At 37.4% G+C, this 13,723-nt stretch overlaps 1 protein-coding gene across 1 annotated transcript; it reads right to left on the reverse strand.

The window, feature by feature from the left end:
* Nucleotides 1–9,804: 9,804 nt before the first annotated feature.
* LOC147509863 (protein FAR1-RELATED SEQUENCE 5-like) lies at nucleotides 9,805–12,976 on the reverse strand. Its single transcript, XM_086597940.1, has 2 exons — nucleotides 12,961–12,976; nucleotides 9,805–11,855 (listed from the first exon to the last, which is right to left on the reverse strand). Exons 1-2 carry the CDS (start codon nucleotides 12,974–12,976, stop codon nucleotides 9,805–9,807), a joined length of 2,067 nt encoding a protein of 688 aa, XP_086454066.1.
* Between the last annotated feature and the right edge of the window lie 747 nt (nucleotides 12,977–13,723).

Raw genomic sequence — 13,723 nt, forward strand, 5'->3', positions numbered from 1 at the left:
ACAAGTGGAGATGAACGTGGCAATGTACAAGGGAAGATGTATGTGTCATTATACAAAAGAACGTGACAACAACACGGACTACAAGAAGAAAATCATTCTGATAAAATCGGGCAACTTGTCATGTCGGCTCTGGGAACCAACCCCAATCCGGCCGGTTTGTGGCTTAACCTTTTATGTTTTGGGGGCCTAGGGTTCGGACGGTACCATCCCCGACCAATGTGCAATGGTCTAATAATAATAATATTACCCTTAGTACATATGGTATAGCCTCAAACCGCCTTTAACTGTCATCAAATAGAAAACTATTCGGGGTTGGCTCAGTGAAATCCATTGCCCGTCTTGACGTGGGACTATCGATGTTGTTCATCATCGACTCTCTTTGTGCACAATGCAAGGGTGAAAATAAAATACACGAGTATATACATGTGGAGTCTTTTAACGTCGGATCCTCAAGGCGAATGTGAGTCTTTTAACGTCGGATCCTCCAAGGCGAATCCCACCCCTGTGGGAATAGCGGAGACGGCGACGAAGTTTATCCTCTTGGTGGTGTCGGACAATAATATACCTTATACCGGCTCATATCGGATAGTAAATCAAGACACAGACAGAAAGGTGTTTGACAATTCATACACCACCCCATCCTTCGCACGCATTAAACGCTTCGAGCAAAAGTACTACGACCATTACCTATTCGAGATGGGTGAGATTTACACCAAATGATGAGCTGGAGTTCATGAGGAAGAGAATAGAAAAGGGAAGAGAAGGAAAGCTGGGAAATTTTGGTACCCATTGTTTACCCGGAAGGCACGTTTGCTTTCGATGAGCGAAGACATTTATACTCAGTTCTGAAATAGAGTTTTTGTGGACTAAGGTTCCGGTGCTTGCAACCACACACTCTAGGAGTTTTTAGAGAAGAAAATAGAAGAGGGCCCGGCTACCCTAATGGTGTACTTTCCTTGTTTTAAACACACGGAAAAAAACACCAGCCGAATCTTTAGTCTTTATAGGCGGATCTTTGAGAAGAGTCTTTTTCGACATCCGGATAACATAACTCATGATAATGTTTAAGGCGTTGGCCATTTACTTGAAATTCGCTGTCATCGTTTTCATTTTTCAAAGAGATAGCCCCATAAGGTTTGACAGCAGAGACAGTGAAAGGACCAGACCATCGAGTTTTTAGTTTTCCTGGAAAAATGTGTAATCTCGAGTTGTACAACAAAACTTTTGACCAATTTTGAATTCTTTTTTAATATGTGCTTATCATGCACTCTTTTCATGTTGGCTTTATAGGATTTGAGAGATCATAGGCATCACTCGAATCTCTTCAAAGCTCATTTAACCCAATTTTTAAACTTCTCGCTGCGCATCGGTATTATAATTTAGGCTTTTGATAGCCCATAGAGCCGCGATGCTTTCGAGTTTAACTGAAGATGACAAGGTTTACCAAAAGCGAAGGCGGTAAGGGGACATGCCTATAGGTGTCTTAAAAGCTATTCTATATGCCCACAAGGCATCGGATAATCGAAGAGACCGAGTCTTTTCTAGATGGATTAACCTGTCTTTTCTAAAATTGATTTAATCTCTATTAGAGGCTTCTACTTGGCCACTAGTGCGAGGATGATCTGGAGTTGCCACTTTGTGAGTAACTCCATATTTCTTTACTAATGATTCAAAAAATTTTATTACGAAATGTTTTCCCCATCACTAATTATAGCTTTGGGAACATGCGTCGAGAAAAATATGTTCCTTTACTGAAAAAATCGACCGTTTTATGATCATTCACCACGACATGCCAACGCTTCAATCCATTTTGACACATAGTCAACAGCTACTAGTATGTATAGGAAGCCATGACTATTTGGAAAAAGGACCCATAAAGTCGATCCCCATACATCAAAATTTCTACAATTAAAATTGGATTTAAGGGCATCATATTGCGTTGAGTAATCGTCCCTAGCTGCGACAGCGGTTGCATGCTTTGCAATGCTCGTGTGCATCTTTAAACAACGTTAATAATAAAATCCACATTGTAGGACCTTGGCTGCAGTTTTCTTACCACTGAAAATGACCACCACAAGATTGTTCATGGCAAAAGGATAACACGTCATTATGTTCCCGGTCGGGGAATGCAACGGCGTATCGGTTAATCGAACAATACTTAAAAGAGGTAGGGATCATCCCAAAAATAAAATTTCCAGATGGATAAGAACTTCTTTCGGTCCGTTCGAGTCCAAGATGAAGGGACCTCCTCGGTAACTAGGTAGTTTACTATATCGATATACCAAGGAGATGAAAAAATGGAATACAAATGTTCATCCGGAAATGAATCGCAGATTGGTTCGGACTCATTATTGACATCATTAACGAAGTCGTGATAAATGGTCTGCTACCACGTTCTGCAACCTTTTTTTATCTCTAATTTCTAGAGTAAACTCTTGCAAAAGGAGGATCCATCGGATCAACCTCTTTTGCATCTTTCTTTGCTAATAGATAACGCGTACCGCATGGTCGGTGTAGACTATTGTAGAAGAACCAACTAGGTAAGGATGAAACTTATCCGGGCATATACAACTGCTAGAAATTCTTTTTTGGTGGTGGTATAGTTACGTTGGCGTCATTAAGAGTTTTACTAGCATAGTAAATGACAATTGGCTTGTTCTCTCGGCGTTGCCCTAAGGCGGCTCAATAAGCGTAGTCACTTTCGCGTCACACATTAATTCAAAAGGTTTAGACCAATCGGTGGTTGAATTATCGGAGCTGTAGTCGTATGTACTTTAAGGTCTCAAAAGCTTGTTTGCAATCGAAAGTGAAGTCAAATCGGCATCTTTAAGTAAGAGATTTGTTAAAGGTCGGGCAACCTTTGAAATCTTGAATAAATCTCTATAGAACCTGCGTGTCCTAAAAATGCATGTATTTCCCAACCGAAGTTGGTATAGGCAAGGAAGCAATTTTTTTCAATCTTTGCTTTATCGACTTGATTCGGATCCTTGAAACAATGTGACCTAGTACTATTCCTTTTGTAACCATAAAATGGCATTTTTCCCAATTAAGAACGAGATTTTTCTCTTCACAACGTACTAAAACCTTTTCAAGATTTGATAAAACAGGTTATCAAAAGAATTACCATATAATGAGAAATCGTCCATGAAGACTTCCATAAAACGTTCAACCATATCATCAAGATATGAAGCATACAGCGTTGGAATGTACCGTGCATTGCAAAGGCCAAATGGCATTCGTTTATATGCAAAAGTACCAAAAGGCGGCGTGAGCGTTGTTTTTCTTGGTCGGCCGGATCTATGACGATTTGAAAATATCACGAAAAGCCATCAAGAAAATAGTAAAATGCATGACCAGCTAACCGTTCAAGCATCGATCAATGAATGGGAGTGGAAAATGATCCTTCGAGTGACTGCATTAAGTTTTCGATAGTCAATGCATATTAGCCACTTCACGGAATCTGGCGGATATGCATTCATCTTTATCATTTCGCACAACCGTAATTCCGGACTTCTTGGGAACAACATGGACCGGACTTACCCAAACACTATCTGAGATGGGGTAAATAATACCTGCATCAAGTAACCTTAAAATTTCTTCCCGTACCACATCCTTCATGGTTGGATTTAGACGACGTTGTGGTTCACGTGATGTCTTGGCATTGTCTTCAAGATGTATCGCGATGAGTGAACACGATGAGGGTCAATGCCTTTAATGTCATCGAGACCATCGATAGCGAGAATGGTGTTCTTGAATGACCTTAATTAACCGTGATTCCCGATCGGCCAGATCAATTGTGATGATGTGATAATTGGGTGACTACCATCTGGATCTAATTATGCGTATTTTAAGTCCGAAGGAATAGGCTTTAAGTCGAGGGTGGGAGGAGTGGGTATTAAAGATTCTTGAGGAAAGTCGTCTTTCCACAGAGAGAAAACAGATTTATGTTCATCCAAATTAAACGATAGGATGGTAGTAGAGTCAATTGGTGGTATTGATTCTAAAACTCATGTACCTCCTTTGAATAATCATCAACATCAAATTCAGACCGCCAAAAGAATGGAATTGGTGTACTTCATCTTCGGGGAAAAGAGTTTGTTAAATATTCTTGTGCGAGGGTGTCAATCATGTTAATCTCACCATCAATATCATTCTCTGGAATTTGTTTCATCAACTTGAACACATTAACCTCGACGAAAAGATTTCGAAGGACATGGTCATGGACCCATCCCTACAGTTTATGGCGCATTAGCGATTCTGCGAGGAATGGACGCCCTAATATGATAGGAATGGAGTCACAGGCAACTTCGTATCCAAAATGACAAAATCTACGGGATAAAAAAATCTTGGACTTTTACAAGGACATTTTCCACAATGCCTTTTCGGATGCTTAATGGATCGATCGGCTAATTGTAAAGTCATCGTGGTAGGTTTAAGCTCATGTAGACCTAGTTGTTTGAATAAGTAATAAGGAAGTAAGTTCACACTAGCTCCTAGGTCTAGTAATGTCGTGGCCGTATACTTATCACCTAATGTGCATGGAACTGTTGGTCTACCGGGTCCTTGTATTTTACTATACCATTGTATTCGATGATGGAAGGAACCGCTGTTGATGGAAATCTGTTGAGGCACATTTGTTCTTCTTTTTGTGGTGCACATGTCTTTCAAAAATTTTGCATGTTTTGGTAATTGCTTTAGGGCATCGAGAAAAGGTAAGTTTATTGTCAAATTTTTAAAGGTTTCCCTAATTTCATCAAAGTTTTCATCCGGTTTATTCTTTGCCAAACGGGCAGGAAATGGTGCCTTAGGGCGGAATTTGGCATAAGGGTCCACCTGTTCGTTTCCCAATTTTGTAGATTGTGACGTTGAACTTGGTGTGTCCATTTGAGGTTCATTATCTGAAACAGATTCCTTGGAACCTCCGGTATCGTTTGTTTTATCATCTGGCATACGGATTTGATTATCAACGGTTTTCCCAGATCGAAGAGTAGTGATTGCATTCACCTCACCTTGGGTTGGAGTACTTGTACGGTATATTAGTGAGTTCAAAGGCGTTGTTTCTTTGGCTTAGGGTTGAGAACCGCTTGGCGGAAACACGCCTTTCGGCTCTTGTCTTGGCGCTAATTGTTGAATTGATTGTTGGATAGGCGTTAGGATTTGTGATTGTTGGTTCATGTAGCGAAGAACATCTCACTTGTCTATCGATCAGTTGCGGGAGGCATAGGTTGTGCAACAGTTACTAGTTCCACGATTATTGCTTTGAGAAGTTGTTGATTATAGCCAGAATTTGGATTAGCTGGAACAAGGCTGCGATTGTTTTGATAGTTAGCATTTAAATTACTTTGAAATTGATTTTGACTTTGTTGGTATTACTGATTATTTCCTTGGCGGTATGGAATAAAATTGTTGATTGGTCGAACAGGTGGATTTGCGAAACCTGGAGGAGCCATTTGTTGGTTATTCGGGCGCCAAGCGAAATTAGGATGTTGTCTCCATGGTGCATTAGGAATGTTGAATGCACATGCCTCCTCCGGTGTTTGGTTAGGGGTAGCATGTAACAAGGGACAATAACCATCAAGATGGTCTGGACTAAGACATAGAACACATGGGGAAGTGTTAACGTTCATGGCCTGTTGTGGAAGTTGATCGTTTTTTACTTGAACTACAAGAGCATCTACTTTTTTAGTGAGGGTTTCTATCAGTTTTTTCAACTCGGGATCGGGTTTTACCTCAAAAATAGACGTAGCTTTTGTAACATTATCCTTAGATGACCTAGAAGAATCAGTGTTACCCTAATGTGTACCTTTTTTCGCTTGTTTGTCAAGAAAAGTATATGCTTCAGTAGCTCCTTTGTCCATGAAGCAACCGCCGTTCATTATATCAAGAGTTTCTTTTTGATGATCAGAAAGTCCATTAAAGAATGAATGAACAAGGACAGCTTTGTCTAGTTGGTGATGAGGACATTCTAAAAGAAGATCAGTAAAGCGACTCCATGCTTCCGTAAAGGATTCATGAGGATTTTGACGAAAGAATTGAATTTTCTGAAGCATTTCAATGTTTTTTTTTCGAGTGTAAAATTGAAGCATGAAAGCTTGAACAAGTTTATTCCATGTGTCTATGGATTGTGGCTGTTGTCCCGTTAGCCAAATTGACGCTTTATCCGCTAAAGTGAATGGAAACGGTAAAAGCAAGAGTTGTTCCTTAGAGACGGCCGGATGGTGAAATGTTGTGGCTACTTGTTATAGCCTACGAAGATGATTGTACGGTTTTTCATGATCCAAACCATGATACATAGGTAACAAACTAAAAACGTTTGGCGGAATTCGAAAATCACCGACAATGTCCTCAAGTTTGATGCGGGAAGAAGGTCCTTCCCGTAAAATTCAGTATAGAAGTTCGAAAGGGCTTCTTCAATTTCTTTGGATTTTCGTCAGCCATAATGAATGACGGAAAATGTGACAAGGAATCTTGTTGATTAATAGATGAAGAACTTTGTGGAGGTGAGAACTTACGCAACTGCTTATCATATTTTCTCCTACGATAAGTATGTTCAAATTCTTTAGTAGAACCAGACCTTAATCTCATGCAAGCATAAACTTAGATCTAATTGACAAAAGGAACTTATTATTACTTGAATTTTATAATTATGTTCAATCATTAGAGTTGAACAACGTAGGCCTAAGTTGCTGCTAACGTAGTAGTGAAACTAGGAATACGTGTACATAAACCAAACAGTCACAAGAGAGATATGAGGGAGGCTTTCCGTGCAAAACACGGTTCTAATTAAAAGTAACCTCAATCTGTCAAGTTTCCTAGACACCGTTGGAATATGATTAAGAGTTATGGAATTAAAATTTATGCAAGGTCGTTTTTTTTTTTTTTTTTTTTTTTTTTTTTTTTTTAATTTTTTTTTTTTTATTATTATTTTTTTTTTTTTCTTTTTATTTTTTTAATCTTTTATTTTTTTTTTTTTTTTTTTTTTTTTTTTATTTATGCAAGGGTGAAAATACAAACATACAAATACGATCTACTCATACTATACTAGATCACGGTAGCATGTGAAGATACTCTACTCATACATTATAGCTATACGAATAGGCAAGGTTGTATCATCGATAAATATTTCCATAACGTCTGAGGCAAATATACATCGAATAATCATATGTACGCTAATTTGTAAATCGATATTGCGTGAGTCGTATATCTACGATTCTGAGCAAATTTGAATTACTCATACGTATTTAGATATAGTAGCATGTGAAAATATTATAAATGCATATATATATACTAAAATGTGAAAACGTAAACTAAACGTAACGTTTTTACCTAGACTAAAATAATTTACTTTTGTATTGCATAATAATTCGATTTAAATCAATACTCATTGAGATTGCAAATGTCATATAGAGAGCAGCTTCACCCCTTAGGGTTTAGAAACAACTTACCCAACTCAGATTTTAACCCTCGTTGGAATGTTCTCCTCTTTCATGACAAAATCGACTTATTAAACAACACCATTTTCTAAAATGATGATTTTGGAGGGGAAAACAGTTGATTTTGACCTCGAAAATGACCTCCACTGAGCGGAGGTCAGTGGAGACAGCGTGCGCGCCGTCGAGATCTTTCCGAATTGAGCTCACACGCGTTATTCAGAGAACTGTAGCCAAAGTTATGGCCAAAATACCAAAACACATCCTAATTACTATGTATAACTCCTAAGTTATAGATGCTAACATGCAAATAATCACTCACTCAGTAATATATATGCTAAACATGTGACTTAGATATATATATATATAGATAACCATGCATCTTGAAACAGTTCTATATTTATGTATATATACATTAATATGTAATTCATGACCGCTTAACCGCATATATATACTCACACAAAGCGATTTATTCACATGATTCATGCATATTACTAACCTAATCATAAAATATAGTCCATTAACTATAACACAATAACTACATACATGTGAAGCATGCAAAAATATTTAAAATTTGGAACCTGCAAGCTTCCCGCAAGTCCACCAAATAAAAGAAACGTGCACAACAGACCAAATGTTTCACAGTAAGCTTAGTGATTCTTGTAGCCTAGTTTCCGTGTCCTAGCATTTGGAACTGTCGAGTTCAACCAAAACCGAATGTTTATCAAGTAGCAAAAATCTTGGGGAAATTTAAAAAACGAAGAAAACATAAGAAAAAGAAATATATGAAAGGATGAGCGGGGGTTTCCCTTGGAGCAATTCCAGTTTGTAAAACACAGTCCTTGGGTCTTTAGAATGGCGTGCGCCATTTGATCTTTGCACTTTTCAGTGTTTTTAGAAGTTGACTTACTACGTGCTAAAACTCAATAATTCCTTACTCACTTTTTTTTTTCTTTGAGAATGTCAGTCTAGTTCGAGTAGGGATTTCGTTCCAACTTCTAAGACAAGAATTTAAATGATCACAACTGGAATCTACACTTTGGAGAACTAAGTGAGAAGGATTTTATAGATAGATTTTTTTACACAAGTTATCTAAAATTTGTAAGTTTGTTTATAGTTAAATGAAAGAGAGAGAGATAGGGAAGGATTAATCCTACTCATGCAAGGCCTAGCTACAAGTCTGTTAGAAACAGTCACTACCATCTCAAATCCCTAACATAATATACCTATCTCTAAACATATCATGCTAGCATGTAGAATTGAAATGATATTTCATCTCTGAAATATCATTCCAACTCCTAGTTCTACTTTACAACAATTGATCAGATAATTGTCAATCTCTGTCATTTTGGGACAGGATGAAAAATAGAACCTAAGTCTTTTAAGTAGTGATTTTGGAATCCTAAATTTGTAGCATGATCCTCACATGAGCATCATTAACCCTCCCCTTGGGAGAGTTTTAGCTCATGATCCTAAGATTGAATTAAACTACAAGAAGATATGTGAAATGAAAAAGAAAGAGAATGAAACAAGAAAACTACAACCTGTTTACCTAAATGAAGAAGAGTTTATTAAAAACTAGAGAGAGTTCCCCCATTAACAAGTTACAAGCTTTTCTCTCAAAACTAAGAACTAAAAAAACAAAATTAAAGACATGGATGTAAATGAAAAGTAAAAGTCAAGGAAGTAAAAGCTTCCAACTCCCAAAATCAGCCCCCTTTACATAAGAGAGCCTTTTTCTTCTCTCCCGTGGAAACACTCTCCTCTCATTTATTTTTCACTTATCCACAACTAACTCCCATTTGACACCTTTTATTTTTTAGATAATCATCACCTAAATCCAACTAACTCATTAACTTCATGCAAGGTGTCAAAATTGCACCAATTATTTGCACCTTTGTCTTGACTTGCATGATGATTCATCAAATCTTATGGGCCCGCTAGTGGGGTCCACGTCACAAATCCGATGGCAGTCCGGTCTTTTGGCATTTTACAACTTCCCGCCTATTTGTAGAGTTCATCGCCACTGATCGTCGGAGCAGCTCACACTCGTCGCTATTCGAGTCCTGGTTCAAGAGATATGAGCTTCGGAAGTTTGATGCTTCTGTGCATGTAATCCCGTTTCTGATTGGATTCTGTACTATTTGAGTCTTTGGGCTTTAGTCCGAATTTGTTGGGCTTCACATGGGCTTGATCGGAAGGCATGTGTATACTCCCTATTCCGTGCTTAAATGCTGGCTTTATCATAATTTTTACATTAGTTGCTCCAACCTGCAAAAGGCACGAAGATGCGATTATTTCATGATTATTAAGCACAAAATTGACCAAAATGTTATGTCTCTACAGGTTTTTATAATACAGTTTTGGGTGCTTATCAGTCATCAAGTGGCGGTGCTGAACTATCAGCAATGGTGCATGAATTAACAACAGAAATACCAGGGTTAACTTCCTTCTGTTTCTTGAGCTCCACTGACAGTTCTTGTAGTCTTTGCAGCATTAATTGGTAAACCGAATCAGTTTTCGCAGCTTCATAAACCAATTGATTAGCAACCATTTGAAGTTGAGTAGTTCTCAGTACCTCAGAGTTCTCATGGCCACTTACCAGTCCACGGTCATACTCAGCTCTATACTTATTTGCCCCTTTCATCCACCTCTTAAGAATAAAGTGCTCGATAATCTCAATATCACGACTCTGAAATACCTTTATAAGGTGTCTACAAGGTATCCCCAGAAACTCAAAAGTTTTGCATTCACAATTACCTTCTTTTGTCGCTCGGTTGAACTTCACCTTCCATTCGCACTCGTCACCTTTAATTCGCGACTTATAAGTATAGGTTCTATTGCCATCAGTACCTTTTTCATCATCATGCAGGACATACTCAGTTTCAGCTAACTCGAATTCTTGCTTGAACCTATCATACACATTCCTTGTATATACACTTGCTGCACTCTTCAAGAGAAAGGAATTACCGCCTACAATCCGATTCGAGTGTTCAGTAATATAATCTTCTTTTTTTTCTCTTTCGACAATCCTCATCAAGCACTTATCATTCTTCACTACAAACTCTTTAAGAGTTGTTGTAGATGTGAAAAAGTTCTTGTAAACAGAATTCATGCTTTCAGAATGCCCGGTAGTCGAAGTGCCGGCATAAAAAGTATCCAAGTGATAAACTGGAGCCCATTTGTGTCGAATCTTGTACATCTCTTGAAGCCATTCATTCTCCTCCAACTTAAAACTAGACATCAATTCTGCCCACCTCCTTCCAAACACATCAGGAATAAATATTTGCCGAATACAGTGTTTGAATTCTTTTTTGAATTTTGACCTCCTGTAATAATAATTTGGAAGTTTTTCAGGGAACTTCTTCATAATGTGCCATAGGCAGAATCTGTGTCGAGTCTTAGGGAATACCGTACCCACAGCTAGAGTCATAGCTCTATCTTGATCTGTGATAATTGCAGATGGGGCACGTCCGCCCATAGCTCCAAGCCAAGTCTCAAAAACCCACTGAAAAGAATCTTCTGCTTCATCCAAAAGCAGTGCACAACCAAATTGGATTGATTGCATATGGTGGTTAACTCCAGTAAATGGCGCGAATGGCATTTCATATACATTCTTACGATATGTGGTATCAAAGAAAACCACGTCACCAAAATATTGAAACTGTGTACGTGACCGACCATCTACCCAGAAAAAATTAATGGCCCTTGCTTCATGATCTATCTGTATTGCATAAAAGAAATTAGGATCCTCTATACTTTTCTTCTTGAAAAAATGAAGCACCGCGGTAGCATCACCTCTCACCGGTTTCTTGTATTCTTTCGAGGGGCCCAAATGGTTCCAACAATCCCTATCATCAAAACCAGTTTGTACTCCATCAAGTATGTCGACAACTTTATTCACAGGTACACCACCATCCCGAAATGAGTCAATCAACATCTTAGCTGCAGCAGGCATATTTCTATTAATAGGCATACACATTCTTTTTGCCAGACTAACCAGGCTGTGATTGTGCTCGCAACTAAATTTCACCACTTTCCATATTCCACTATTTTGCTTTGTCACCCTCATTGAAGCAAGGCACCCACATTTAACTGTATTTGTGTTTCTTTTTCTCACTTCTTTCTCAGTTCCATCCACATTCTTATTTTTGCCTCCTCGATCTCTATAAACCCCAAATCGCGAGCAAGTCATTTCACAACTACTAACTTCATCCGAACGAGAAAATGATTTTTCAGAGCTTCGAATTACGGGACTAAATCCAAACGATTTTCCGTAATCTATATAGAATTGTTTTCCAGCCTCAAGAGTTTCAAAACACATTCCCAAACATGGTGGCTTCACAATTTCCACTTCCACTTCAAACTCCGGAGGTTGAACATAGGAAGAAAATGCCGCAGAAGGTGCCGCAGAAGGCTCGGGTACTGCAAATAAATGTGTCCACGTCAAAAAAAAACATAAAAACTAACACGGTACAATAATACAGTATTGAATTCGTTGGTAGAAATCGAAAATAAAATTGAAACATTAGCTCACCTGAACCACATTTTTCCTACTCTCCAACTTCATCAATCAATATGGAGTCGTCCATTCCTGCAAATAACTCATGCAGAATGTTCCATTAGCCAACCACAATCAATTAAAAACTCCATAACATTCAGTTCCTCCAAATTGAAAATTAACACCAAATTTCCATATCATATAAAAGCCCATATAAAAGCCCAATTCAAAAAAACAATACTGTAAAATCTATTTCGGTGAATGAATGAAAATGAAAATAAAGGTTTACCTCAAATTAATGAAAATGAATTTCAGTGAATGGGGAAAAAGATTTCTCTTTTTTGGATGGAGATTTCAGCAAGATTAACTTTTTTGGATGAAAATTTCAGTAAGATTTACTAAATATGGTCTATTAGAAAGAGAAATGGTTGAGAAATTTCGGTGAATGAGAAATGGTCAATTTACTTTTCACTAAGATCGATCTAATTTTGGAGGAGGAGGAGGAGTTTCAGACTCAATTCTCGGTGTTAATTTTGAAAATTTCGTGGTTTTTTGTTTTGCCAAAATGTTTTTTGCCGAAATTTCGTTTTGATTTCATTTTGGTGAAAATTTCGTGTTTAAGATCAGTGGTGTGGATTCACTGTTCTGAAATTTCATTAATTTCATTTTGATTTCGTTTTGGTACCTGAGAATTGAGGTGGTCGAGATGGTCCGTTGGATTGGAGATAGATTGGTGGTGTGGATTCACTGTGCCCACAATGTGGCTACAGTGAATGTGTCTCTATCCCACCCCATATATATATATATATTTTCCATGTCTTGTAGATTTTTGCGTAGACATTGCGATTGTTATTATTGTCATATGATTTCTCAAATTTTTGTACATTTATAATATTGTCTATGAAAAATCTTATTTTTATTAAATGTAGTACTAATTGCTCATTTTTCATGCAACCCATATATGCTCCAAACTTGTTTGGAGGTGATAATTTTCTACGGAAAGTAATTTACAATGTAGGTACGTACTACCAATCTTTACTCGCATTTCTATCGTAAATCTCCTTAATTATAGCAAGAGAATTAGAACTCATTCTTAGAAACTCGTAAAATCAATCTATGTCCAAATGGATTCTCAACAAGCTTTAGAAATAGCTAATAAGACATTTTCTAGAAAAGCTCAACCTAACCAATTGGTGACATTACAACTGTGGCTGATGAAATTAACATTCTCATGATTGATGTACCACTGACAATTGAGTTTGCATGGATACCAAGTGATGCAAACTTATCTACAATAACAAGAGAAGAGTTTTATCTGATGAGATCAACAAGAGAAAAGTTTAACTATTTTTAGTAATAATTTTGATGTAGGGTTTAACTACTTTTAGTAATAGTTTGAATGGGTGCTAGTAATTGCTAAATAAGGGAGGATTAGGGTGTAGCGTTTTCGAATTAGTTGATTAGTAGACATAAAAGGCTTCATTGTGCTTTAGCCTTTTGTTGATTCTTGACATGCGCTTTGGCGGGGATTTGTGGCTAATAGATTGATTGGGGTTTTCGGTTAGAGAAAGATTTATAATCATAGTTACAAAAATCTCTGATTTTTTCTAAAAATTGTAAGAAGTTTATGAATTGACAGATTACAGAATTTCAAAACGAATAAACAATAAAAACGGTAAAAGTCTCCTAATTCTTGATGTTTTCCAAATTTTAATGATTTTTTCTGATTTTTTATTTATTTATTTTTTTTTATGATGGATAGCTTTCTATTCATTTATTTTAATATCTTATT

The sequence above is a fragment of the Coptis chinensis genome, chromosome 3, assembly GCF_015680905.1.
Source record: "Coptis chinensis isolate HL-2020 chromosome 3, ASM1568090v1, whole genome shotgun sequence".
NCBI lineage: Eukaryota > Viridiplantae > Streptophyta > Magnoliopsida > Ranunculales > Ranunculaceae > Coptis > Coptis chinensis.